Genomic DNA, 25,311 nt, shown 5'->3' with positions numbered 1-25,311 from the left:
GAGGCAAGCTGGTGTGAGAGGCTGGAACTTCCTACCTGCACCCAAACATCTATCATATCTGAAATCCCTTTTTTCAAGTTTGGTTTATCTGTTTCTTGGGAAGGGAAAGACTTGAAGCCTGCCTGTAGCAATCAGTTACATGTTAGTATGAAATACCCCATTTACCTGAGCTGGCAATATTGTGTCTAAATGTGTCCAGGGACAGAAACACAGATAGGGCCAGAAGAAAGAGCCCTCCACTGAGAGTTAGGAAGCCTGGCTTCTAGCTACAAGCATGCTGTGTGACCTTGGGTGACTCCAGCAAGCTCTCTGGGCTTCAGTTGCCCCATCTATCCCCAAAGAGCTTAACATCCTTGACAGTAAGGCCCTTTCCAACACTAACATTTCCAAGCACAGATGATTCAAGCCTGGAGAAAGGAAAGGAAGCAGGAAGGAGAGAGAAAGACAAGAAGGAAGAGGATTGTGATGAGGAAAAGCAGAAAGGCTCCAAGAATGGATTCAGAACCTGCAGATCCCGGGAGAAGAGGCCAAGCCAGCTAGGCTGCTGTCCCTAGCGGCACTAGCCCCCCGTCTACCTGAAGAACTTAGAGTTGGGTAGCCAAGGGCCAGGAAGGATCAGGTACCTGGTCAAGCCAGGAGTCATGAAGCTCAGAGGGGGTTAAGGTGGCCAAAATTGAGACTATTGTCCGGCAGTCCAAATAATGTACCAAAGACTCTGCCCCAGTCTCCCTGCCTAATGCCCAGAGCTTGGACAAGTGGGCATGTCCCACTGGAGCAGGAAGTTAAGGCCTGGGGAAGCCCAGAGAAGGGTCAGGTGGGGTAGAGGAAGTATGCTGTCCTCTCGTCCCCAGGGTCGGTCACCTCACGCCAACCCCTCACCCACAGTCTCTTCACCACATCGTCCCTGGACATGCCCAAGACTCTGGCTGGACCTTGGCAGGAAGTCCTCATGACCCCGCAGGGAATTCCCACCCAGGGCTCAGCCAGTCAGAGCCCTATACGAGCCTCCTGATAGGTGGGCCTGCCCTGGTAGCCAAGATTGGCCCACACCTCTCAGGCTGCCCTGTACTCTCAGCAGAACTCTGCCAAGTTCTATGTCCCTCTGCCTGCTGCTCCAGTAGCTCCTGGTGCAGTGGCAATAGCCCTCCACCAACTCTGCCTCACACCCAACCGGGACAGCAAGGGAGGTTGATCCTGCTGGCTCCTGAGCTGCTGTAGGTGGGTGGGTCCCAGCAGAAACGGTGTCAAGTGCAGCTGCCTTGGGTTCCCCATTCACGCTTAGATCTATTTGCTGATCTGGGTCAGGGAGCATCTCTACAGGAGTGATGGATACCTTAGGGGTCAGATGGAAATGAAAACACTTTACAGAGTTCAGCTGTTTATTGCCTTCATGGGATGGGAGAAGAGGGGGAAGAGATGGGGTGAGAGAGGGGTGCCTCAGCTGAGCGCCAACTCCATCTGGTCAGAGCTGGCCAGAAAGGAGCAGGGGTGGGGACCAAGCACTGGAGATGCGGACACTTCCATGGGCCCCACCCACTTGGGCCGTCCTCCCACACCCCTGCTAGCCTGATTGGCAGGCTGTGCCCACCCTCTCCAATCACGCCTGTGGTGGGTCCTGGTTGAAGGGCTGGAAGACAAGGAAGATGGGTTTGTCGGGCATCAGGATGAGGTTGAATATGGTGTCCACATCACTGAGATGCTGCAATTCAACCTTGAAGCTCTCCAGAATCTGAGAAAGAGGGGTTGTGGGCTTAGGAGAGAGGCAGGGAGGGTCTGTCTCCCCCAGGCCAGGCTTATTCACCTGTGAGCAGTGCCTGTTGAGTGTGATCTGAGTGGTTCCAAGGGGTCTACTGCCAGCTCCTACTGAATCCTGCGCAGAGCCTGAACACGCCACTAGTGCTTTGTCCCCTTGGTTCAGGCTTTCACTTTGGTTTCTACAAGACCTTTCCCACCCCACCCCCATCCCATCACCACTCTGGGGAACATATGACCAGGGAGCACCAGTGGGTGGTAAGTGGATTTGCCCAGAGAGGAGACAGCAGGGAATTGTGGAGGAGGGGAGACAACGTAATGGGAGACAGATGTCCCCAGGCTTGACTCACATGGATGAGGAAGAGGGTCATCTCGAGCTCAGCAATCCGCCGACCCACGCACTGCCGTACACCCCAGCCAAAGCCCAGGTTCCGGAAGTGAATGAGATCCCTGTCTTTACCCAGCCACCTGGTTGGGTCAAACTTGTCCGGATTCGAGAAGAAGGAAGGGTCTCGGCCCATGGCATAGATGGCCACTTGTACCAATGTCTAGGGACACAGTGAGCAGAGGTCTGAGTAGGCCTCACCTCCTCACAGCCAGGAGCATTACCCAGCATCTCCACTCCCGGTCCCTAGCCTGGCTACCCAGCTGTGCAGCACAGGACGCTGCCCACTATGTGACCTTGAACGAGGCCTCCCCGCCTTCCCTGAGCCTCGCCCATTAAATGGGCGTGACTGAAGACTTTAGGCCAGGCACAGCGCAAGGGATTGCCTTGCCCCTTTCCTCAGCACCAGAGGGTCCCCAGAGACCCAGGCAGCCAGTGGGATCTCCCTCCTAACCCTACACTCCAGCAACATTCCAAAGACCATCACCCACTGTGTCCACCACCTCTGCCCTTCATTCGGACTTGGACCACTGCCACCAAGGACCCCACCAGCCAGCTCCAGGAAGAAAGGCAGGACAGAAGGCCCCATCACCCCCATCTGTACGCAACTGCAATCTGTCCCTGGCCTCGTCTGTCCGACTGACAGAGCCTGCAGTCCTCCTGCTGCACCTACCTTGGCAGGAATCATGTAATCTCGAAGAACCAAGTCATTTGCGAGGTATCTCTGTAGGGTCACGGAGATGGGGTGGAGTCTGCCAGTGAAAAGCGTTCAGAAGCTGATGCCCTAAGGCCTGGACGAAGCCCTGCACCTGGCGTGGCATCTCAGCCCCAGCTGCAACACCCTGGAGGACCTGGAGGCAGGAGCCTTCTCCCTATTCCCAGCTATCTTCCCCAGACTTCCCACTTCCTGCTACCAGTCTCCTCCACCAGCGCGTTCTTGTAACCCTGTGCGCAGGCACAACCCTGCCCCTGCCCAGGGATTTGTGGGGCGGGGGGCGGGGGGCGGGGGGGACAGGCATAGGTGGGGGTGGGCTTGCCTCAGTGTCTCCTTGATACTAGCTTTGAGGAGCGGGACCAATTGCAGCATCTTGCTTATGTCTCCCTGGGCCTGGCGCCGGGCATTCAGGACCTCCTCCCGCAGCATGTCCTGCACATTCAGGCTGCGTGCCATCTCATACAAGTGCCACTGCAATGTCATGGATGTCTGGCAGGGAGTGAGAGGGTACAGAAAACCAAGAGGACAGGTCACTCCTGGGGCACCTAGACCCAGGCTAAATTTTCGTTGCCAAACACCTCTCCCCACCCTTCTCCCAGTATCCAGAAACCACCATCCACAAAAAGCAAAACAATTCAGACGGCAAACGTCCAAGAAGCCTTTCTTGTGGCCCAGGTAGGAATGTTTGGGGCAGCACTTGTCCCTGCCCTCCCCCTCATGTCACCAGAGCCCACCCATCTCCCCAGCCAGCAGAGGGTCATCCACATAGCTAATGCCTTCTTCCAAAGGACTCCAGAGGCCCTAAGAGGCCAAATCCTACTTCTGTAACAGTTGTACTCCTGAATGATTGCCATTCATCTTGAAATGCCTGTTAAATGACCAGCCCTCTCCCCAGTAGAACTTCCCCCTAAACTTAACATCTGCCTACAGCAGCACAGCATAAAGTGAGGCTCAAAAATGCTGAAACCAGGGCTTCCCTGGTGGCGCAGTGGTTGAGAGTCCGCCTGCCGATGCAGGGGACACGGGTTCATGCCCCGGTCTGGGAAGATCCCACATGCCGCGGAGCGGCTGGGCCCGTGAGCCATGGCCGCTAAGCCTGCGCATCCGGAGCCTGTGCTCCGCAACGGGAGAGGCCACAACAGTGAGGGGTCCGCCTACCGCAAAAAAAAAAAAAGCGGAAACCAGAACAACCAGACCTGTTTTCTATCAGTATTGCAATTAGCACATGGTATATACTGAGATTAATCTCAGTGTTAGCCCAAGGTCGTGACTGTTAACTTTCACTGAAGGTATGAGTGACCCTCATCAAGCCCCACAGTTCAGATTCCTCAGCGGTGGGACCCTGGGCTGGAACAGCCCTCTGCCCTAGGGCTAGGATACGAGTTGTTGGCATATTATCTTACCAAGGACCATATTTTGGTCCAAGAGGTTTGGACATGCTCCTTCTTCTTCCCAGCAGAAACAATTGTGAAAAAATGTCATCCAGTCACTTCCTGGCTTGAAATCCTTGCCTGGCTCCCTGGAGTCCCCAGATCAAGTCCAGAGGCTCTGACCGGACCCATGGACCCCCTCCAACACTTGCCTGTTGCTCCCAGCCCACCGCCACCTCTCTCCAACATGCTCCTCATGCTCTAGCCACACTGAGCTACACACAGCTCCTGAAGCCCAGAAATCTTCCTCATGCTGCTCCCTTTTCCTACAATTCCCTTCCCCAACCTAGGAAGCAAGTGTGTACTCCTTCCTCAAGGCTCAGATCAAATGCATATATTTGTCTCAGTACTTCCAAGGCTTGACACAGAATGGGTACTCAGGAGATACTTGTTTAATAAGGTAGTCAACTAAGTTACTAGCTGTGTGACCTTGACAAAGTTCCTTAACCTCTCTGTGCCCCAGTTTCCTTATCTGAAAAAGGGTTGTTTGTGAATCCTAAATGAGTTAACACATGTGAAAAGCTTAGGACCCTGCCTGCCACATAGTAATCGCTTAATAAATGTTACCTAAGAATAATAGCTGCTTTGGTGCAGGTGAGCTTTTTTCGGAGATCTCTTCTACATGACTGACAATGAACTATATTTAAAATATGCTCAAAGCCTCCATCTGTAGCCGAGGGACGGAAAGGCCTCCATTAGAGAACAATGTAAATATGATACGTAGGAAATCAAGTTATTCACCTAAGCATGACACATGCTTCTCCCCAGTCCTGAAATGCTATTCCTCCTCTGTCCTCCTGGCAATAAGAGGAAAGACAAATTGATTTTACTCTATGGAACACTCTCCCTGTCCTACAAGGCCATGTTAGTCTCTCCCTTCTTCTCAGCGTTGTCAGTACCTGGCACGTGCCTCATCATCCAGCCCTGTAATACGGTGAGGTAGTTATCTGGGTCCACGCTACCTCCTTGTCATGGGCTGAATTGTGTCTCTCCCAAATTCATATGTTGAAGTCCTAACCCCCAGCACCTCACAATGTGACTGTATTTGGAGATAGCGCCTTTAAAAAAAAAAAAAAGGTAATTAAGGTAAAATGAGGTCATGTGGGTGGGCCCTAACTGAATAGGACTGGTGTCTGTATAAGAAGAGAAGGAAGACCATGTGAGGATGTAGGAAGAAGACGGCCATCAGTAAGCCAAGCAGAGGGGCCTCAGAGGAAAACAACCCTGCTGACACCTTGATCCAGAACTGCGAGACAATATATTTCTGTGGTTTAAACCACCCAGTCTGTGGTACTTTGTCATGGCAGTCCTAGCAAGCTAATATACTCTTCCACTCTGAGCCATCTGGGAGATTTGAAGTCTACTATATTCACCTTTATAGTCTCAGTGCCCAAATCATAACTAATAACCACAAAACACTAAAGAATTAACCCTCACCATCACATTAGCTTGAGAAAGTTTAAGGTATTGGAAAAAGGGATGGCACATAAGACAGAGAAGTTTTGACTTTCAAGAACAGAAGTTTCTGGGGCTTCCCTGGTGGCACAGTGGTTAAGAATCCACCTACCAAGGCAGGGGACATGGGTTCGAGCCCTGGTCCGGGAAGATCCCACATGCAGCGGAGCAACTAAGCCTACGAGCCACAACTACTGAGCCGGTGCTCTAGAGCCTGTGAGCTACAACTACTGAGCCCATGTTCGCTAGAGCCTGTGCTCCACAACAAGAGAAGCCACCGCAATGAGAGGCTTACGCACTGCAACAAAGAGTAGCCCCCGCTCGCCGCAACTAGAGAGAGCCCGTGCGCAGCAACGAAGACCTGACACAGCCAAAAATAAATAAATTAATAAATTAATTATTTTTAAAAAAGGACTTGGCCATCCAGGACCTTTAAAAAAAAATAAAGAACAGAAGTTTCTGAGGTATTGTTCGGCCTCTGGGAGACACCACAGATGATGCCTTCAGACATCAGGGGCAGCTTTTCTGAGGTCCTGCCTTCCTTTCTGACTCGGAGTGAGCTGTGTCACCCACCTGTGCCTAGTCACTCCCTCCTCAGAGGCAAAGAAAAAATGGTGGATCAGCCTCAAGGCATGCTCCATGCATGACCAGCTTGACCCGCCCTCCTAGGAGATTAGTATCTAGGAAGTAGAGTCAGGAGAGGGAGATGGACCCCACATGGACAGGGTTTCAGACAATGAGGCAGGCTAGTGGGAGGGGGCATAGGGGCACAGGAAGGGACAGGATGTGCCCCTACAGCCACCTCACTGTGCCCTCACCGTGTCCACGCCCCCTGCAAGCATCTCTGTAATGTTGGCCTTGACGTCCTCAGAGAGCAGCTTGTCATTTCCCAGGAGCCGGTAGAGGATACCTGGGTAATTGGTGAACTCTCTTTTCCGTCTCAGGTCCCAGTAGAAGTTCTCGGTGTATTTTTCAGCTGTGGGGCAGGAAGAAAGAAAATAGAGTGAGGCCAGGACTTCCCTGGTGGTCCATTGGTTAAGAATGTGTGCTTCCACTGCAGGGGACACAGGTTAGATCCCTGGTTGGGGAACTAAGATCCCGCATGCCATACCATGGCCACAAAAAAAAAAAAGTAGAGTGAGGCTCTCTGCAGAGGGGAGGGAAGGAGCACGATCTCTGGTGGGAGGTGGTACGGGGGCTTGGGGATTCTAGAGCCCTGCACTTTCTCAGCTGCCGTCTTTCTGAGCCACAGTCTCTGCTAAATCCTCCATGTCTGTTTTTTTGATTTATTGGCCATAGCTCTTTGGGGTAAGTGCTATCATCCCCATTTTACAGATAAGGAAACAGAAGTCCATCTAAGATAATGACTTGCCCAAGGTCACAAGGGTGTCAGGGGCAGGGGCAGGATTTGACTCCAGGCCTGGCATCTTCACCACATCCCAATCAGCCTTCTCCACCCTTTACCAATCTCTCTCACCAAAGTCCTACTCTGTCACCAAGCACAGCTGTGTCTGAAATACTGGTGCTTAACCCATGTTGGGAATCACGGGCTCCTTGGAAGAATATGATGGACCTCTTAAATCCTCTTTCTCCAGAAAAATCTAATCAGCCCACCATATTCAGGGGTTCCTGGGCCTTCCTGATGCCCATCCCTGCCCACCAGAGGGTGGGTTTTCTACATGGCAAGCCAGTGCTCATTGACATAACTTGGGACAAAGAGGCAGGCTGAGACCTGGAGCTTCCAGCTGACTTTCTCTCTCCCTCTGTCTCTTTCTCCCCACTCCCCCAAATCTCATCCCTGCCAACCGAGGCCCGGATTTCCCATCTCCTGAGGTAGACAGGGCTCTCCTGGCCCCCACATATGGCTGCTCAGGGTACAACCCTCACCTTTATTGAAAATTATGTCCCATGCGGCTACATGGTCTCTCCAGGTCTTGGTCCTGAACAGACGGAACAGGTCTGGAGGGAGGTTGAGCATGGGGACACTAGTGTGGAACATCTGGTAGACGGCATCAATGAACTTCTGGGCCTCAGGGTCCACTACTTCGTCCAGCATCCCCAGGCGCTCCCCAAACATGACATTTGTGATGGCTGTAGGGGAAGCAAGGTTGAGGAATGTCCCGACCATCTGAGAGCCTCTGCTCCCAGGAAACCATCCCTCCCAACACATAAGAGCCCCTGCACCCAACCTCAGCTTCCTTCAGTAAAGAAACTGAGGCCTGAGTCCCAAAGGGCTGAAATTGCAGGGCAAAGGAAAACTGCCTTTCTGTCGGCCAGTCGGGTCCTTCAGAGGGCCATGTGGCAGACCCTAAAAAGGGATCACTTGAGTGGGAAGCAGAGCCTCCAGCCCTGGCTGGGACGAAACTGCTCGGCCCCTCTTCCCCCAGCACCCCCAGCAGCCTCTCGGCTTTCCTCCTGGAAAGAGAGGTTTCTCATCTATAATTGACCAAAGTGGCTAAATACTTCCTGAAACATGTCAGATGGGTGCCTGGGGGACATCAGTCCCTGGTAATTGGCTATCCAGGGCCCACTCTGGCTGGACATAAGAAGACACAACAACTCCAAGGTTTTCCTACCTCCTGGGTCAGCAATCTGAACGCTGATTTCATGCCAAACTCTGGGTACTCCAAATCTCCTGAAGAGACCACATGGGCCCCCATCAAGCCACAGGGCCTTTGCATGTTCATGTTTCCTCTGCCTACGCTGTCCAACCTCCTTATTCCATCTGGATAACTCTTACACATCCTCCAATACCCTGCTCGGATTAACCACCCAACCCTCCCCTTCCCTCCCAGACCTCAAAGGGAAGGTCTCTGTCCCACGAGATTTGTGGAATGAAGGACCAAGCCAAGCCTGGCTTTTGGAGGAAAGTGGCAATAGGGACCTACATTTTAGAGACTCTTGCCCCCATAGCTTGAATCAGATGAGAGTGTGCAGCTCCCCCTGGGTGGCTGATGCCAGAGAATGTGTTCAGCGGCTCATCTCAAGCCAATCCCGACGCTTCTTCAGGGTCTGTGTTGGGTCTCTAGGTGGGACGCTGGGTTCTCCCACCCCCAAGACTGTGGCCAGGTAGGTTCAAGCCCCTTACACTCAAAGGCGAAGCGAAACAGGTCTTCCCTGATGTCCCCTGAGAACTTTCCAGAGCCCTGCTGCTTGATGCGTCTGTGCAGGACGCCGACGAAGTCCTGAGACACTGGGTTCAGCAAGGGAATGAAGTTCTTTATGGCCTCTGGAGCCATCACCTCCGTGTTCAGGACCAACCGGTCTTTCTTCCAAGCTCCTGCCTTCCTGAGAAAACATGGGCCCTCGGGCCCTCACGGTCACAAACCCCAGGCCTGGCAAACACAGAGGGGGCTGACTTGGCTCTCCCAGGAGGCTGAGCCACAGCTCAGAGTCCAGCACTCCATCCACGTCCTCCTCTGCCCTTACCTCCTCCCAGCTTCTGCCTGGCCTGGGCGGGGCAGCGGGGAGAGAAGTGGGGAAGTGCGTGACAAGAAAAAAAGAGGCTGAAGGAGAACAAAACCCCAACCCTGCTCTACTCTCTCTGCTGCTGCTGCTTCAAGCCAAAGAAATCATATTCTTAGAGCCTTTAAGCAACTTTCCAACCCTCTAGTCTTTGCCTCTGCTACAGGCCTGCCCTCCTCACCACTTCCCCTTGCTCCTGGCCAATCTCACCTCCTACCATTCAAGGGCCCCTCTACATCACCTTCTCTGACCCCTGCACAGACACAATTGACCAACCTCTGCACCCCCAACACGTCCCATTAATCACATTGGTGGGGAATCTCAGGTGCCCAGAATAGGGTTAATGCCCATTCTTATTCTCAGCTTATGGCCCATTCTTGAAAATAAATCCATGCAAAGCCCTCTTTGTCATTTTGGGGCTTTGTTTGTTTACAAGAATGTTATTATGAACTCACCACCCAGCAGAAAAACTAGGAACTTGACAATAACCTACAGATGCCCACCTGGTCCTCCCACATCCTGCCTCCCCGGCTAAGGGGACCATCAACCTGAATCCCTTGTTTGCTTTTGTATATAGTTTTATCTGACCGACATGTATTTCTAAAACATACTTTTTAAATACGTATACTTGTTTTCAACTTCTTCTAAAAGCTGTCATGATTTGGTTTGTTCCCTCAATTTTATATTTCTAGGTATCATCTGTACTGTGGTGAGTCACTGAGTCTGTTCTTTTTGACTGGGGTATGCCACTGTCATTCATTCCTGCTCCTGTTGGGCATTTAAGTGGTTTCCAGGTTCTCACTATTATGAACAACCCTGTTGCAAACATTCTAGTACATGTCCGCCTCGGGGGGGCAGGCTATTCTTTGGAGTATATGCTTGAGAGCAGAACGGCTGCATTGTAAGCATGTGAATATGCAACAGCAGAAAGTAATGTCCAACCATTTTCCAAAGTGATGCCATCATTTCAGCCCCACTAGCAAGCTATGAGCATTCTAGTTGCTCTATATCCCCACCAACACTTGCTATGGTCACATTTTAAATTTTTGATGAGCAATTTGGCGGAAAACGGTACCTATTACATTTAAATACACTGATTTGTTCATGTTTCTCACTGTTCCTTTAGGCTATAAGGGACTCACGGTGGCAGGGCCGTGCCCTACTTGTGACTCAGAACCCAGCACAAGGACTGGTACATAGTAGGCACTCAATAAAATGGGACTTAATGAATGAACCAGCAAATGAGGACTTTTCAAGGTCTTTAATTACTCAGTAAGATCTTCTGCCTGACCATGTCGCTGAGGGTTGGCAGGGCAGTTCACCATCCCCATCATCTGTTTTATGGAGGCAGGAAGAGGACAGGGATTTGTCTAGAGGCCCCAGCTAGAAAGAAAAGGCAGGGCACGCATGGCCCCAGCCCCTCACCCCCAGCCTCTGCCCTCGCCACAGCTGCCCATCATCTCCCTCCAGCCCCTGGGAGATGGCCCAAGACTCACTTCAACAGGACCCCGATGGGTTTCTCGTAATACTGGTGATAGGCAACCCAGGGTGGGATGTTGTATCGTTCTGGGTTGGGTCCCTCGAACTTAAAGAGAAGGGCCACATCTTCAGGGTCGATGATATAAACTGACTCCAAATTGCCGAGCTTCTCTCTGGAGGGGCAGAGAAGGGGTGCTGTGATGTGAGGTTTGAGGAGAACCACGCACACCCTGGGCAATCAGGACACAGTTCTCGGCTCGTCTGTAACCACCTTGAGGCTGACAGCGCAGAGCAGACAGGCCTGGGAGTGGATTCCGTTCCACAGCCTCCTCGCTGTGTGACCTAAGTCCCTTACCCTCTCTGAGCCTCAGTTTCCTCAGTGGAGATAAATGCAGTACCTGTCTTACAGGATTGCTGAAGGATAAGATGATATGAAGTCTAGGGGTGTGATTCCCGTGAGACATTCTATAAGTGACAGCTTTGTGCTTCTCTTATCATCACAGTGGCTCCTGCCTACCTCAGCACATCCCCAAGACTTACCCAGGGCCTTCTATGGACCATCAAGTTCTCCATGTTCATTCTTCCTTTGTGTCCACACTCTCAGCACCCTCCACCCTCTCACCCAGGCAGAGCTCAGAAACATGGCGCCTTCGTGGCAGCTTGGGGTGACCCTGTACTGAAGTGATTCCATTCAGCTTGTCAGGCAAGCCAGGCACCGGGCCAGGCAACCCCTTCTAGGCTCTAGGATTGAAGTTCTGGGAGTGGCTGCCCTGCCCCCTGGAATCAGATGTCCAACAAAGTACCTTGTCGCTATTAAAATAAAACTACAGTAAAACGTCAGACCCAGGGTATAAATATACCTCAGAGCACTTTGCGGAGAGTATTAAAGCACAGCAATTGTGAAACAACAGAAAATTCTACTTCTCACTTGCATCTGCCTTTTGCATAAGAAAGTTAATTCAAGATAGCCTTTAAAAAAAAAAAAAAAGGTCATGAAGAACCTAGGGGCAAGATGGGAATAAAGACGCAGACCTACTAGAGACCGCACTTGAGGACATGGGGAGGGGGAAGGGTAAGCTGGGACAAAGTTAGAGAGTGGTAGTATATATATATATGGACATGTATACACTACCAAAAGTAAAATAGGTAGCTAGTGGGAAGCAGTTGCATAGCACAGGGAGACCAGCTCGTTGCTTTGTGACCACCTAGAGGGGTGGGATAGGGAGGGTGGGAGGGAGGGAGACGCAAGAGGGAAGAGATATGGGGATATATGTATATGTATAACTGATTCACTTTGTTATAAAGCAGAAACTAACACACCATTGTAAAGAAATTATACTCCAATAAAAATGTTAAGAAAAAAAGGAATTAAATATATTTATAAATTACGTTCTTAGAGTAAAATAGCAAAATAAAAGATACTTATTTCTAAAGAAAAAGAAAAAAGACACACTTTAAGGTAAAATATCATGGAACATACAGGTATAAGCCAAATTCTCATTCTCTCTCTCTCCCCCCTCCCTCCCCTCTCTTCCTCCCTCTTCCCGGAGAAAGGAGAGGGAGGGGGAAGGGGGAAAGGAAGGATGGGGAGATGGAAAGAGCACTGCTTTAACCACTGACCCATAGAGCCTGGGCCTACCTTCCGCAAGTCTCCTTGGCGAGCCATGGCCTCCTTTTTTTTTTTGAATTTAATTTTATTTTTTATACAGCAGGTTCTTATTAGTTATCTATTTTATACATATTAGTGTACATATGTCAATCCACGGCCTCCTAGAAAATCCTCTCAGTGTTTTCCCAGCTGCCACACGGCCTCAAACCACTGACTCCATTAAAAAAAAAAAAGCTAAGCAAAGTCCTTGAACTGCTATTGTTATTATCAATTCCACCTCTGGGAATCTAGCCCAAGGCAGCTATCTGACATCAGACAATGATGCCTGATGGATGAGAATGTTCATAGCAAAAAAATGGAAAAGGATGTCTAATAGCAAAAAAAAAAAAAAACCTAGAGTGGACTAAATGTCCACTTTAAAGAACTGGCTAAAAAAATATACCTTATCCATGCTATGGGCTACTATGCTGCCTTTTCAAATTATCTTAAAGTGAGAAAAGAGAAAAGAGAAAAGAAGTCCTCCATACATTGCTATAGGACAACGCCAAACAGCGTATAAATATATTCACATTCTGAATGGAATATAAATATTATCAAAACTGAGATTGTATCTGATTTCAATTTTTCTAAATTGTTTGATAAAGAACAGGGACAGCCTTGTATTAAGGAAAAATCCACAAAACTTGTATTTTAAATTCCTCACGTTCATTTAGAAGTTTGTTATTTCAAGGCTATAGCTAGAATAGTGACACACTGAACTGTAAGTTAGACAATCAAGGTTCCAGCCTTGGGTTCGCCCTGATGAGCCGTGTGACATTGGTAAGACCCTTCTCCTCTCAGGGCCTCAGTTTCCCCATCTGTAAAGTGGGGATAATAGCACCAACTTTAAGGACATGTGCCAAGGCTCAGATGAAAGTGACTCAGAAAGTAGAAAGGGGTTTTATAAAATAAAGAGCTCCTACGGGGACTAGGGGCAGGAAGGATGAGGCGGGGTGGAAGAAGGGGATAACGAGAGAGCTCCATGAAGTGAGGTTGGGGATAGAGGCCTGGAAGAGAGAAAGAGACAGACAGACAGACAAGGAAGAGACACTCAGGAGCAGACTTCTCCCAAGCCTGACATTCAGTCTGGCGGGGTGGGGGGGCAGGCAGCGCCCTGCCTCCAGCCAGCTATAAAAAAGTCACTTAAGACTTCAAAAGGCATTGTGGGAGAGGGAGGAAGTGACCCTGACTAGGGAGCAGCTGGTCCCCTACACAAACTAGCCTCCTCCCCCAACCCACCTATCCAACCAGCTAACATGTCCTACATGCCCTTTCCTCATCTCAACCCTTTCACTTAAAGTAAAAGTAAAGTATTGTCCCTCCTGGTGTCCCCTCCCTGCCCTCCCATCCCCCTCACCTACGCTCTCAGAAAAGAACTCAGGTGTGTCTTGAAGCCCACCCACCTTAGAAACTGCTAGACCAGAACAAGTGAGGCCTCCCACCAAGGGCAGCCCCCAGACCCCACCTCCATCCCAGGGCAAGAAGGTGGGGTACACAGTGGTCAAAAGACCGAAGGCCCTTCCTCCTGGCAGGAAGCTAGGCAGATGCTTGGGGAAGAGGGGCTCCAGCCAGGCCTAGTGGAAGGGACAAAATCCGCTGCTCCAGAGCTGCACAGGGCCAAGGGCCGAGGCCAGCGCCCCAGCAGGACAGGGTTCTAGCTGAGGGACCAGGGCAAGAATCCTAACCTCTCTGAACTTCATTGTCTTCTGATAATAGGGATGATTAACTTACCTTGCAAGGTGTGCTGCGGATAATGGATGTAGGGAGGCATTTGTCAGGGCTTGTTCTCTTAGCATTCCCACCTCCCTAAAGTTTCAAAGGGTATAGGACCTGGGGACTGTTGAGGCCTCAGGGCTGGGAAGTGAACCCACTGTCTGGGAAGCCTTATCCCTTCTCCTGCCACCCCCAGGCAGGAAGAAATAAAGCCAGAGGTGAACAAGAGCCTGGAAGGGGAGGGCAGACCATGCGAGGAGAGGGGAGCCCAGCAGGGCTGCCCTATCCCACCAGCCCCCAACCTCTGCCAGGCTTACCTGTAAATGGGGCCATACTTCTGGAAGTTCTGGACATGGTGATAGTGGATTTTCTGTGAGCCCTTCTCCCTCCAGAAACGGTATAGGTTAAGCCAGCCATTGTCACCAGGGGTGGGGATCTCGTTGAAGGGGCGAGGGATTTTAGTGGAGATGCCGGCTCCCTCTCCAGTGCCCACCCTGGGATGCCCCAGGCCCTCCCGCGGGGTGCTCAGGAGGGGCTGGCAGCCTCTGACCAGGACTGAGTGGAGGGGAAGCCCCCTGGCCAGCATGCTGCCCCTACAACTGCTCCTACTGCAGCAGGGCCTGACGAGGTGACTCTGGCCCTGGGCCCCTGGGGCCCAGCTTATAACCACCAGCTCAAGGTTAAGCGAGAAGCTGACAAAGCGGTCAGCCTCCCTCCTCCTCCCGCTGGCTCCAGCCCACATAGCCCCTCCCAGACTCGAGCACTGTAAAGAAAGAATGTTGTCCACCATTCCAGTTCTACAAAGATCAAGCCATTAGCCACTGCGGTCACCCACCTGAGGGGAACCCCTCCGTGCACCCTGAGGGAGACTTCAGGATGAAGAAAACCAGGAAGCGTTTGGATTATACTGGCCCCTAGAGAGTAAAGATGTATATCTAAGGAAAAGTTTCCATGCCCCTGGACTCGTGCACCTTCCCCTACATAGAAAAGCACTAAAAGCATTAACTTGAGCTGTCTGTTGATTGTGATTAGCAGTAATCTTTTCATGTTAGGCTACATGGGTTTTTTCCAGCAAAAAGTTCATATAAATCGTGGCTTCTCCCTTACTTTTCTGGAGCAGACCCTCAGAGCTCTCTGAAAGGCTGTCTCCTAGGCGATAGTCCTGTAGGGTAGCAACACTTGCCACCCCAAAATGTCTCTTTGGAATGCAGATTATTTCAAGATGAGAACAATCAAGGCCCGAAAGGCTTGGGAAGAGACTGGCCTTCCCTTTAACCGCCTGAAGAAGAAGTTAGATAGAAGGCCTGTTTCAGGAATCACCAGAGACATCGGCAAAGAATGTGGACTAAGTGTGGTGAGGGAAATTCTTAGAGACCGGAGACCACTCTGCATCCCATAATCTCTGCATGGCCAGCAGACATTTATTTACCAAACATTTGCTTTCCCATCTCCACGTCCCTTCAAAGTCCCAAACCCCTACCTCTGGCATCCTCTTTTGTCTCCAGCTGAAGATGGTCTTTAGGTGACATTTTCAGCTATTTTGGCGAGTTAGTTTTTCTGAGTCTCTCCCATGTATGTGTGTTTTCTTTTTTTAAAGATTTATTTATTTATTTCGGATATGGACCAATTTTAAAGTCTTTAATGAATTTGTTACAACATTGCTTCCGTTTTATGTTTTGGTTTTTTGGCCACGAGGCATGTGGGATCTTAGCTCCCCAACCAGAGATCGAACCTGCACCCCCTGCACTGAAAGGCGAAGTCCTAACCACTGAACCACCAGGGAAGTCCCTAGATGTGTTACTAAATTTTGTTTTATTTTCTTCTGATGAGACATCAGTCTCATGTCAATTTCATTCTTAGACCAGCCAGAAGAAACTAGAAGGGTAGAGGAAAACGTCTTCCTCCCCAACAGGTGGCAACGAGGGTGGGATGCAACTTTACTGGCTGGACACTACTCACTCCAAAGCTGCTACAGTTAAGAGACCCTGGGATAACTGACAAAAGGCCCCAGAATGTAAGAATTCTTACTATGTCAGTCTCCCGGATCTCTGCCTTCAGGGTCTGTTGGAAATGAGACTGGTGAGTTTTTCTCTTTTCTAAAATAGATTAGCTGGAGAAAATATCTGTGGGCAGCTCCTTGGATTGGGTAACTCTTGGTTTGAAATTTGGCAGGGTACCCTTGCTCTGTTGATTCTTCTGCTCCCAGAAATGGTCACTGTTTTCCTTTGTCTCTGTTTCTGGTGTCCTTTCTCATAAGGAGGAAAACCATTCAAATGATTAGTTTTTCCCTTCATCTTGTTCTATGTCTTGAGAGCTTGGCTTGTAAACCAGTGTGAATAGTCTCTCTGGTCTCTGCCACCTGGAAGGTGCACACGTCAGTGTGCATTTGGCAGCCTGTTGAATAGACTGGGATTCCTAGCAGTCTCTTTGTCCAGCCATGCCAGCTCTCAGGGGAGTTTATCATATAGGGTCCCAGTCCATATGGGGGCCTTTGTCATCTCAACCCTCATTGTTTTATTAGTGATGTGACAAAGGTCTTTAATTTCTTAGACTATTTTTTTTTTTTTTTTTTTTTTTTTTGCGGTACGCGGGCCCCTCACTGTTGTGGCCTCTCCCGTTGCGGAGCACAGGCTCCGGACGCGCAGGCTCAGCGGCCATGGCTCACGGGCCCAGCAGCTCCGCGGCATGTTGGATACTCCCGGACCGGGGCACGAACCCGCGTCCCCTGCATTGGCAGGCAGACTCTCAACCACTGCGCCACCAGGGAAGCCCTAGACTATTTTTGAGACTAAACTTTCTGGATCTTGTGAGGGCTACATCCTTTACACTATCTTGTAGGGATGCCTCTTACACCTTTTTGGTTTGAGTCACTATTAGGACCCTACTTGGCAACGGCCAGACGATGGATCCTTTGAATTGGAAAAACGTCTAAATTGATAAAATATTTTAGAGAGCTCTCATCATAAATAGCTATTTTATTGGTACCTATGAAAGAATAAACTAAAGGGTGGATACAAGAAATATAACAACTAATTTTAAGAACTCCCTAATGAGAAAACAAAACAAAACAAAACAGTTTGGGAAGCCTTAAAGAGTTTGGTATCCCAGCTTCCCCTCATAGGGAACAAGGTGGAAATTTTTAAAGGGTTATTTAAAAATAAGGTAAATAAAACAAATATTGAAAATAGTGGAGAGATTCCCTGGTGGGACAGTGATTAAGAATCCACCTGCCAACGCAGGGGACACGGGTTCGATCCCTGGTCCGGGAAGATCCCACATATATGCTGCGGAGCAACTAAGTCCATGGGCCACAACTACTGAGCCTGCGCTCTAGAACACGTGAGCCACAACTACTGAGCCCATGTGCCACAACTACTGAAGCCCGTGTGCCTAGAGCCCATGCTCTGCAACAAGAGAAGCCACAACAATGAGAAGCCCGTGCACCGCAACGTAGAGTAGCCCCTGCTCGCTGCAACTAGAGAAAGCCCGCACACAGAAACGAAGACGGAACACAGCCAAAAATAAAAACAAATAAATAAATAAATTTATTTTAAAAAAAGAAAGTAGTGGAATAAAGAGAAATCAGGAAGGGAAGAGTCACTGGACTCTTCCAACAGAATGGAAATCTTTAGATGGTTATTAAGAAATGGGATAAATAAAACAGACATTGATGGGATTAAAACAAAGATTTTAATACAGCATTACCTAACATTGGATGGGCCAAAGGGACCCCCTATTGATCCCCTCAAACATTAAAGGGCCCCAAACATGTCTACTCTATTTACCCCTACTTTAGAAAAATTTTAGAGGCTGGAAGAAAAAAAAATACACTGAAAAACCTGACCAGCAATCGCTTAGGGCAACAGTTAGACCAATTAATCAAGTTAAAGAGCCACAGAAGGCCCTGGGACCCTTTGCTCCCCACCTCAGTGGGGACCCAAAGCCTTTTAAACAGGAGTGGATAAAACAGCCAGGGGATACAAGGAAAGAGTTCCTGGGACTCCTTGTGAAACCGAGTCCCCCGAAAACCGAGTTCCCCTGCCAAGTTTATGATTAACCTCTCTATCCAAAACTTTATTCCCTTTCTTGTCCCATTCCTGTTTCCCTTAGGATTGAGGTGTATCAAAGAAAAAGGGAGATTAAAACTGAGCAGGACCCTGTAGGGCCTTCCCCATGACAAGACCCCACTGTGTCCCCCACTTCTTTTTTGTAGAAAAAACTTTAGTCTCCTAGACTTTCCCCAAGTTTCCAAGAGCAGGCAGAAGAAGTTAATAAGAGAAGCGAGGGAATGCAGAAACAAAGGAAAAGCAGTCGTCAATCAAGAAAAGTAATGGTAGCTTAAACAACAGTTCAGTGATAAAACAGAGTCCTAGTTCCTCCTCAAGGGCTATAGATAACAATCTGGTGCATATCTTAGAGTTGTTCTGCAGAAATTAAGACCACCCCACACCTGGTAAAGGATGGTGGAGCCCAGACTGGTTGGAACCAGAAGATTGGTGATAAAGATTCCTGAAATATCACCCTGCTACCTCACCACCAGCCAATCAGAAGAAAGTCCACAAGCTGCAACCATCATCCCTAAAGTTGCCTTTAAAAACCCTTCTCTGGCGGTCCGGTGGTTAAGAATCCGCCTTCCAATGCAGGGGACGTGGGTTCAACCCCTGGTCGGGGAACTAAGATCCCACATACTGCGGGGCAACTAAGCCCAAGTGCCACAACTACTGAGCCCACACTCCGCAAACTACAGAACAGAGCCTCCACTCTGGAGCCCCTGCACCACAACTACAGAGCCCACGTGCTCTGGAGCTCACGCGCCGCTATTAGAGAGTCTGTGCGCTGCAGTGAAGATCCCATGTGCCACAACTAAGACCCGATGCAGCCCCCCCAAAAAAAAAATACCCTTCCCTGAAAGCCACAGGGGGGTTCAGGTGTTTTGAGCATAAGCTGTCCATTCTCATTGCTTAGTGTCCTGCAATAAACGCTGTACTTTCTTTCACTACAACCCAATGTCAGTAAATTGGCTTTGCCGTGGAGTCGGGCAAGTGGACCCAAATTCGATTTGGTAGCAGGGGTAAGATAAAGACTTGCTGATGGGGTCCTAATGGAGGCTATGGTTAAAGGTATAAGAGTTAACAGAATTGGGATGAAAGTTTATAAGGAAATTGGTGTATCTGAATGGGCTTTTTGTAATATGGTTGCATCTCTTTTGCCTGATGGTACTGTGAGGATAGACATTGTGTCTCACTGGGGAACGCTTCCCCCACCTGGTATTTTAAGACAGGGCATAGAAATCCAACCTTCAGGCAATGTTAACTGAACATGCTATAGAAATCGGCAGGGTTGCCTGAACCCACACAGTGTGAGGTAAAACCTGGGGACTAATATTCAGGTGCTAACATGAGCAATAGTGAAAGATTTTTGCCTCTAGGGTGAACTGGTCTGGGGTTGACTTGTGCGCTTGGAAACAGGGTCTTTGTTGAATGCCTCATGCAAACTTTTGAAGGCATGATACACTGAACCCTGACGTTGTAGAACATAAAAATCCTTTGATTTCTAGTTTAGTTGGAAATCTCTCTGATACAAAGAAGCAAATTAAAGAAAATGTAGTTGGGCAAATCAATCTTTTGATATCATTTAGACAGCAGCCCAGTTCTTCAGGAAATTGAAAGCAACTTTGTCTTGCAAAACTTACAAAATCAGAAATATAAATACAGCACGCAATAGCCTGAGACTGAGCCTAGTTAATTTGATCAGGTAGAACTTGAAACCAAAGGAAAAAAGAGGAAAAGTGACCTTTTAAAAACTACAAACTGCTGGAAAGGTTCCCTTACCCAAAATCTTGTTCACAGCCTGATTCTAGTTCATGCCTGATTCATGACTAAAATTTTTAAATGAAAGCTATGAGGTCTCTGGTTGTGTCTGTCTATAGGTCTCAATGTGTATATTATTGGTGTGGTATTTTTCTACCTCTTGATAGTATTGCCAATATTAATTTGTGAAAGAGCTTTATTTAATTGGCTTAAAAGTAAGCACTTATAAATGAAATATTTCTAAATTTCAAAAGTGTAATAGAAACGAACCCAAATGTTTTTCAAGTTCATGTGATGTAGGACTACTCTTTAGTAAATAAAAGCAAATTTTTAATTTTTGGTTTAATTTAAATAGGCATGTCTTAATGTTATCAGCATTAAAATTAAAACTCAAACAGGGAAGCCATATGGGAACATATGTTTATGTATGACTGATTCACTTTGTTATAAAGCAGAAACTAACACACCATTGTAAAGCAATTATACCCCAATAAAGATGTTAAAAAAAAAAAATTAAAACTCAAAACTTTTATTCTACCCAAGTTTACCAAAAGTCAAATAAGTTTATGTTATCTCTGTTACAAAATTTGTCAGCAAGAAAAATATCTTGGGATGATGGGTGATTTAAGAGAGGAAAAAACAGTGTTTCAGCAGAAACTGTAACACAACGGTTGTGGATATTAGATTCTAGTTCTGTTTATCATCTTTGAGGTTTTGTTTTTCTATAAACTGGACTGTATCCTGAATTCTTATAGTTTCCTCAAAGATTTGACTACAAAGCTCCAAACTTTTCCAATTTTTCTCCTACTTTGACTTGGAATCATTGAGAACTAAAACTGCACTTTTCTGAAGCCCTGCAAACTAAATCTAGATGACTTGATAGAAATTTCAGAGAAATCACAAGAGCTCATGTTTAGGCAATTTTAATTTCTGTTGTCTGGGCCACTCAGGAAGCTTACCTAAATACCTGACAACATCATCAGAGACATTTCAAACTTCAAAAGGTGCTTCGACCCTGACGTCTAGAAGTCTTCTTGACTGACAGCTCTCAGGACTCAGACACTGGGTTTGTAATTTGCTCCAATCCTTAATGCCTCTTATTAAATACCCGATTGCTTGCACCTCATAGGCCTAACTTTGAGAATCCCCCTGTATCACCATTTCCGAAAATGAATTTTACTGACCTGCTGTCAGGGCTAAGAGAGTGGTTTAAGGAAGTGGAACTATCCACCAACTCAGCTTCTACGGTGAAAATTCTTTAAAAGTTTCAAAGGCAGGACTGTAGGGAAGCAAAACTTGCCACCCCAAAATGTCTCTTTGGAATGCAGATTATTTCAAGATGAGAACAATCAAAAGACTCAGGAGGAAACTTTTGACCTTCTCCCTAACTGCCTAAAGAAGTTAGATAGAAGGCCTGTTTCAGGAATCACCAGAGACATCGGCAAAGAATATGGGCTAAGTGTGGTGAGGGAAATTCTTAGAGACCAGAGACCACTCTGCATCCCATAGTCTCTGCATGGCCAGCAAACATTTATTTACCAAACATTTGCTTTCCCATCTCCACGTCCCTTCAAAGTCCCAAACCCCTACCTCCAGCGTCCTCTTTTGTCTCCAGCTGAAGATGGTGTTTATGGTGAAGGTTGCAGCCATTTTGGCGAGTTACTCAGGTCTTCTGAGTCTTTCTCCTGTGTTCATGTTACTAAATTTTGTTTTATTTTCTCCTGTTAATCTGTCTCGTGTCAATTTCATTCCTAGACCAGCCAGAAGAAACTAGAAAGGTAGAGGAAAATGTCTTCCTCCTGACAGACCTCAGTAAGTCCCCTAATAAAACTGAAACCTGCTGCTCTGACGTTGTGCATTTTTTTCAGTTGATAGTACCAAGGCTTGGTCTGGATTTCCTGCAGTCAGAGAGGCTCCCCAAAGCACAAGGAGACCCCTCTGTCTCTGTCCTCAGTGCCAGCCCCAGTGGGCCCTTGAAATGGTATAGATTTGTGCCAGTCCTCTGCTGGGGCCTCCTGCTAACCCCTGCTCTGGGACGCATTGAAACTGAGTCCCCCTAAAACTGAGTTCCCTTACCGAGTTTATGATTAATCTCTCTGTCCAAAACTTTATTCCCTTTCTCATCCCCTCTGACTTCAATCCTGTTCTAACTGTGCTACCAGAGTCAGATGACTAAAATTGTTGTTGTCAATAACATCGTTAACGTACTAAAATTGCTGCTGTAGCCATCATCAACAATGTACAAACTCAGGTTGTTTCTCCAGGACAAGATGAGCTAACAGACCCTCAAGCCATGAACCACTTGGCCAGAGATTGTAAACCAGAGACATCCTGACTCCTATGATTAAGAAATGTCACAGAAATGTCACAAGACCGTAATTAACCCCAACTTCTTTGTTCTTCCCCTTTAAAAAACCTTTAACTCAAAGACCGAGTGGGAGTGGATCTGAGGCTTGTCTCCTACTCCCTTGCTTGGCGCCCTGCAATAAACACTGTACTCTCCTTCGCCACAACCTGGTGTCAGCAGATTGGCTTTGCTGCACATCAGACAAACAGACCCAAATCTGGTTCGGTAACACTAGCTGCTGGCAGACATCCATGAGCATGTGCAGACAGCCTGGGGTTAGAGATAATAATGAGGGGCCCAAGAAGAGGCCGGAGCCACCTTGCAGCTTTGGGGCAACATACATCTTAGTTGCAGCTCCATTATTTATAGGTATATGATTACAAACTGTTTTTGTATAGTTTCATGATTTTTAAAGTTCTACTGTTTCTGCTCATTAAAAAAGCCCCTATATTTTCTGAAAATGTTGTAATTAACAGGTATTGCTATTATTATTTTTAAAGATATTACTATCTAAAAATAAAACTGAATTACAGTCATATTTGCTCACTGTAGAACACTAAGGAAAAGGACAAACATGAAAAATTAAAACCTCCTGAGTCTTTCATGTTGAACGAAAGAAGCCAGACACAAAAGAGTACATGCTGTTGGATTCCATTTTGACAAAGTTCAAGAACTGGCAAAATGAATTTATGGTGTTAGAAGTGGTTCTCTCATGGGGTAGTAACTAGGAGAGGGGATGGGAGGACTTTCTGGGCTGCTGGAAATTTCTCTGTCTTGATCTGTGTGTTTACATATGTAAAAATTCACCTGAGCCATAAACTTGTGACATTTGCATCCTATGGAATATATACAATTAAAATGTAAAGAAAAACATTCATCTTTTTCTAATAGATTCTTTTTCCTATAAAAAAACAATGGGCCTAGGGCTTCCCTGGTTGTGCAGTGGTTAAGAATCCACCTGCCAATGCATGGGACACAGGTTCGAGCCCTGGTCTGGGAAGATCCCACATGCCCTGGAGAAACCAAGCCTGTGCACCACAACTACTGAAGCCCGTGCGCCTGGAGCCTGTGCTCCACAGCAAGAGAAGCCACCACAATGAGAAGCCCGTGCACCGCAACGAAGAGTAGCCCCTGCTCGCCTCAACTAGAGAAAGCCCGCCAGCAGCAGTGAAGACCCAACACAGCCAAAAATACATAAATAAAATAGATAAATTGAAAAACAAAACAAAAAAACATGATGGGCCTTTACAAAGAGGACACTGCCTCTCTAATTAGGAGTTAAACCCAAATCAAGCTTTAGTGCAAATCTTCAATCCTTAGGTACAGTGGAAGGAAGGAAGTCCCTGGCTGTGGGTGAGCGAATAGTCACTGGGGGCAGAGCCCAGAGGACCGGGGAGGGTACTGGAAGCCCCCGCCCTGAGAAGCTCTGCACAGCACTGCTCTCTGGCAGGGAGGGGGCAGCAATGCGCTCAGTGGGTTCCCGCAAGGATGACAGCATTGCCACATCTGAACCTCTGTCCTGCTGGCCCAGAAGGCAGATGCAGGGGACACGGGTTCGTGCCCCGGTCCAGGAAGATCCCACATGCCTCGGAGCGGCTGGGCCCGTGAGCCATGGCTGCTGAGCCTGCGCGTCCGGAGCCTGTGCTCCGCAACGGGAGAGGCCACAACAGTGAGAGGCCTGCGTACCACAAAAAAAAAAAAAAAAAAAAAAAACCTGGCTTTTATCAAAAACTGCTGGACATCCAGTGCTGGGCTGCCCAGGGACAAATGCCCATACATTGCTCTTTCTGGAGATTCTCCATCTGACAACTCCACACCACCGCTGGAGGCAGAAGCCAGAAGCTCACTTTCCCAGCATCCCTTATACCTGGTACACAGGCAAGCCGATGACTTGGGCTCCACCAATCAAATGCTCCCTTGTGAAATTTTAGTTGAGAAGGTAGTGACATGGAGAGGCAGCACCATGTGGAAGGTATCTGGCACCCATGGTGGCAGAGACCTCCAGCCTGGGCCAGCTGCAGGATGTGAGCCCTATGGGGTCAGTGGGTGGCCACCAAGGCATCCCTGGATGTGATTCAACTGACGTTCCTGACACCATGGCATCCAAGCCTGATTATCTTCCTTCCCGGAGATTTTGTGAACTATATAGTATCCCTTGATAAATTCCTTCCCTGAGAAATATTAGCTAGAGTGAACTCTGTTCTTGACAACTAAGAATGCTCAATGAATCAATAGTAAACAACTCTTATATTGCTAAAAGTCCACCACATTTCTACATGACAAACATCGTTTGCAACTCAATTAATACAGCTAAGATGGATCATCACGTACCATCCTACTTTTAATTTATGCCCTATAGACTCATTATGGGGACATTCTGGGAACCAAAGAGAGGAAGTCTCATAACAAAGTGGTGTTTGATGGAAACAAATAGGTTTGGTATGGGGACTGCCACTGTGACACCTGTCATTCCATCACCCCGAGATAAACATAAACCATATGTGGACTGAAAAAAAATGCACAATGTGAGAACTGTGAGTTTCAGTTTTATTGGGGGACTTACTGAGGAATATAGTCCAGGAGATAGCCGCTCAGATAGCTCTGAGGAACTGATCCAAAGAGGTAAGAGGGGAGGTCAGTATATACGTGATTTTGGAGAAGGGGTACATGCAGTCAAACACACATCTCGGTAGAAGGTTACTGCTAGTCATGAGGAACCGATATCCCAGTAAATTATTTTAATGCTTTTCTAAGTATGAGAAGATGCAAGAATCTGGGTTCAGACAATTTTCTCCTGAAAATATCTAACTTCTGAGGGCCTGTTCTACCTGTTTTCCCAGAGCACAGAGTGCTTCATTCCTTCATTCCTGCATTCCTTTTAGGGTAAACTGTAGGTAGAACTTGATGGTGGGCATACATTTTGATGTATTTCCCTTAGTCCTTGTTTCCTGGATCCTGTATCTCTCCTGTTTTCGGTACCTGACTTAGAAAGAGTACATGAAATGTCAAATGTTGAGATCCTGCTTATCTGACAATGTCTTTATTCTACCCTCACCCTGATGGAAAGTTTAGCTGGATATAGAATTCTGGAATTGCTGCTGAAAAATCCAAA

At 47.9% G+C, this 25,311-nt stretch overlaps 1 protein-coding gene across 2 annotated transcripts; it reads right to left on the bottom strand.

The window, feature by feature from the left end:
- Positions 1 to 1,365: 1,365 nt before the first annotated feature.
- On the bottom strand, positions 1,366 to 22,625 carry LOC101284598 (cholesterol side-chain cleavage enzyme, mitochondrial). 2 transcript variants are annotated; one of them, XM_004276298.3, is made up of 10 exons: positions 22,621 to 22,625; positions 14,360 to 14,647; positions 10,699 to 10,854; positions 8,826 to 9,025; positions 7,625 to 7,828; positions 6,556 to 6,713; positions 3,175 to 3,341; positions 2,811 to 2,889; positions 2,103 to 2,300; positions 1,366 to 1,729 (listed from the first exon to the last, which is right to left on the bottom strand). In XM_004276298.3, exons 2-10 carry the CDS (start codon positions 14,626 to 14,628, stop codon positions 1,598 to 1,600), a joined length of 1,563 nt encoding a protein of 520 aa, XP_004276346.1. In that variant the 5' UTR covers positions 14,629 to 14,647; positions 22,621 to 22,625; the 3' UTR covers positions 1,366 to 1,597. The 2 variants fall into 2 exon arrangements, with proteins under 2 accessions (XP_004276346.1, XP_049561404.1); XM_049705447.1 differs by lacking the exon at positions 22,621 to 22,625 and having other exon boundaries at positions 14,360 to 14,672.
- Positions 22,626 to 25,311: the final 2,686 nt, after the last annotated feature.

Source organism: Orcinus orca, chromosome 2, assembly GCF_937001465.1.
Source record: "Orcinus orca chromosome 2, mOrcOrc1.1, whole genome shotgun sequence".
NCBI classification, from domain to species: domain Eukaryota; kingdom Metazoa; phylum Chordata; class Mammalia; order Artiodactyla; family Delphinidae; genus Orcinus; species Orcinus orca.
Note: the sequence above shows the minus strand (reverse complement) of the source record. Positions and strands in the feature narration are given on the sequence as shown.

Excerpts from the sequence above, each read along its gene's own strand:
- LOC101284598 (XM_004276298.3), bottom strand. The coding sequence starts at position 14,628 with ATGCTGGCCAGGGGGCTTCCCCTCCACTCAGTCCTGGTCAGAGGCTGC. Across the intron at positions 10,855-14,359 it reads AAGTATGGCCCCATTTACAG|AGAGAAGCTCGGCAATTTGG; the intron begins GTAAGCCTGGCA and ends CTGCCCCTCCAG. Across the intron at positions 1,730-2,102 it reads TGACCCTCTTCCTCATCCAT|ATTCTGGAGAGCTTCAAGGT; the intron begins GTGAGTCAAGCC and ends CCTCTTTCTCAG.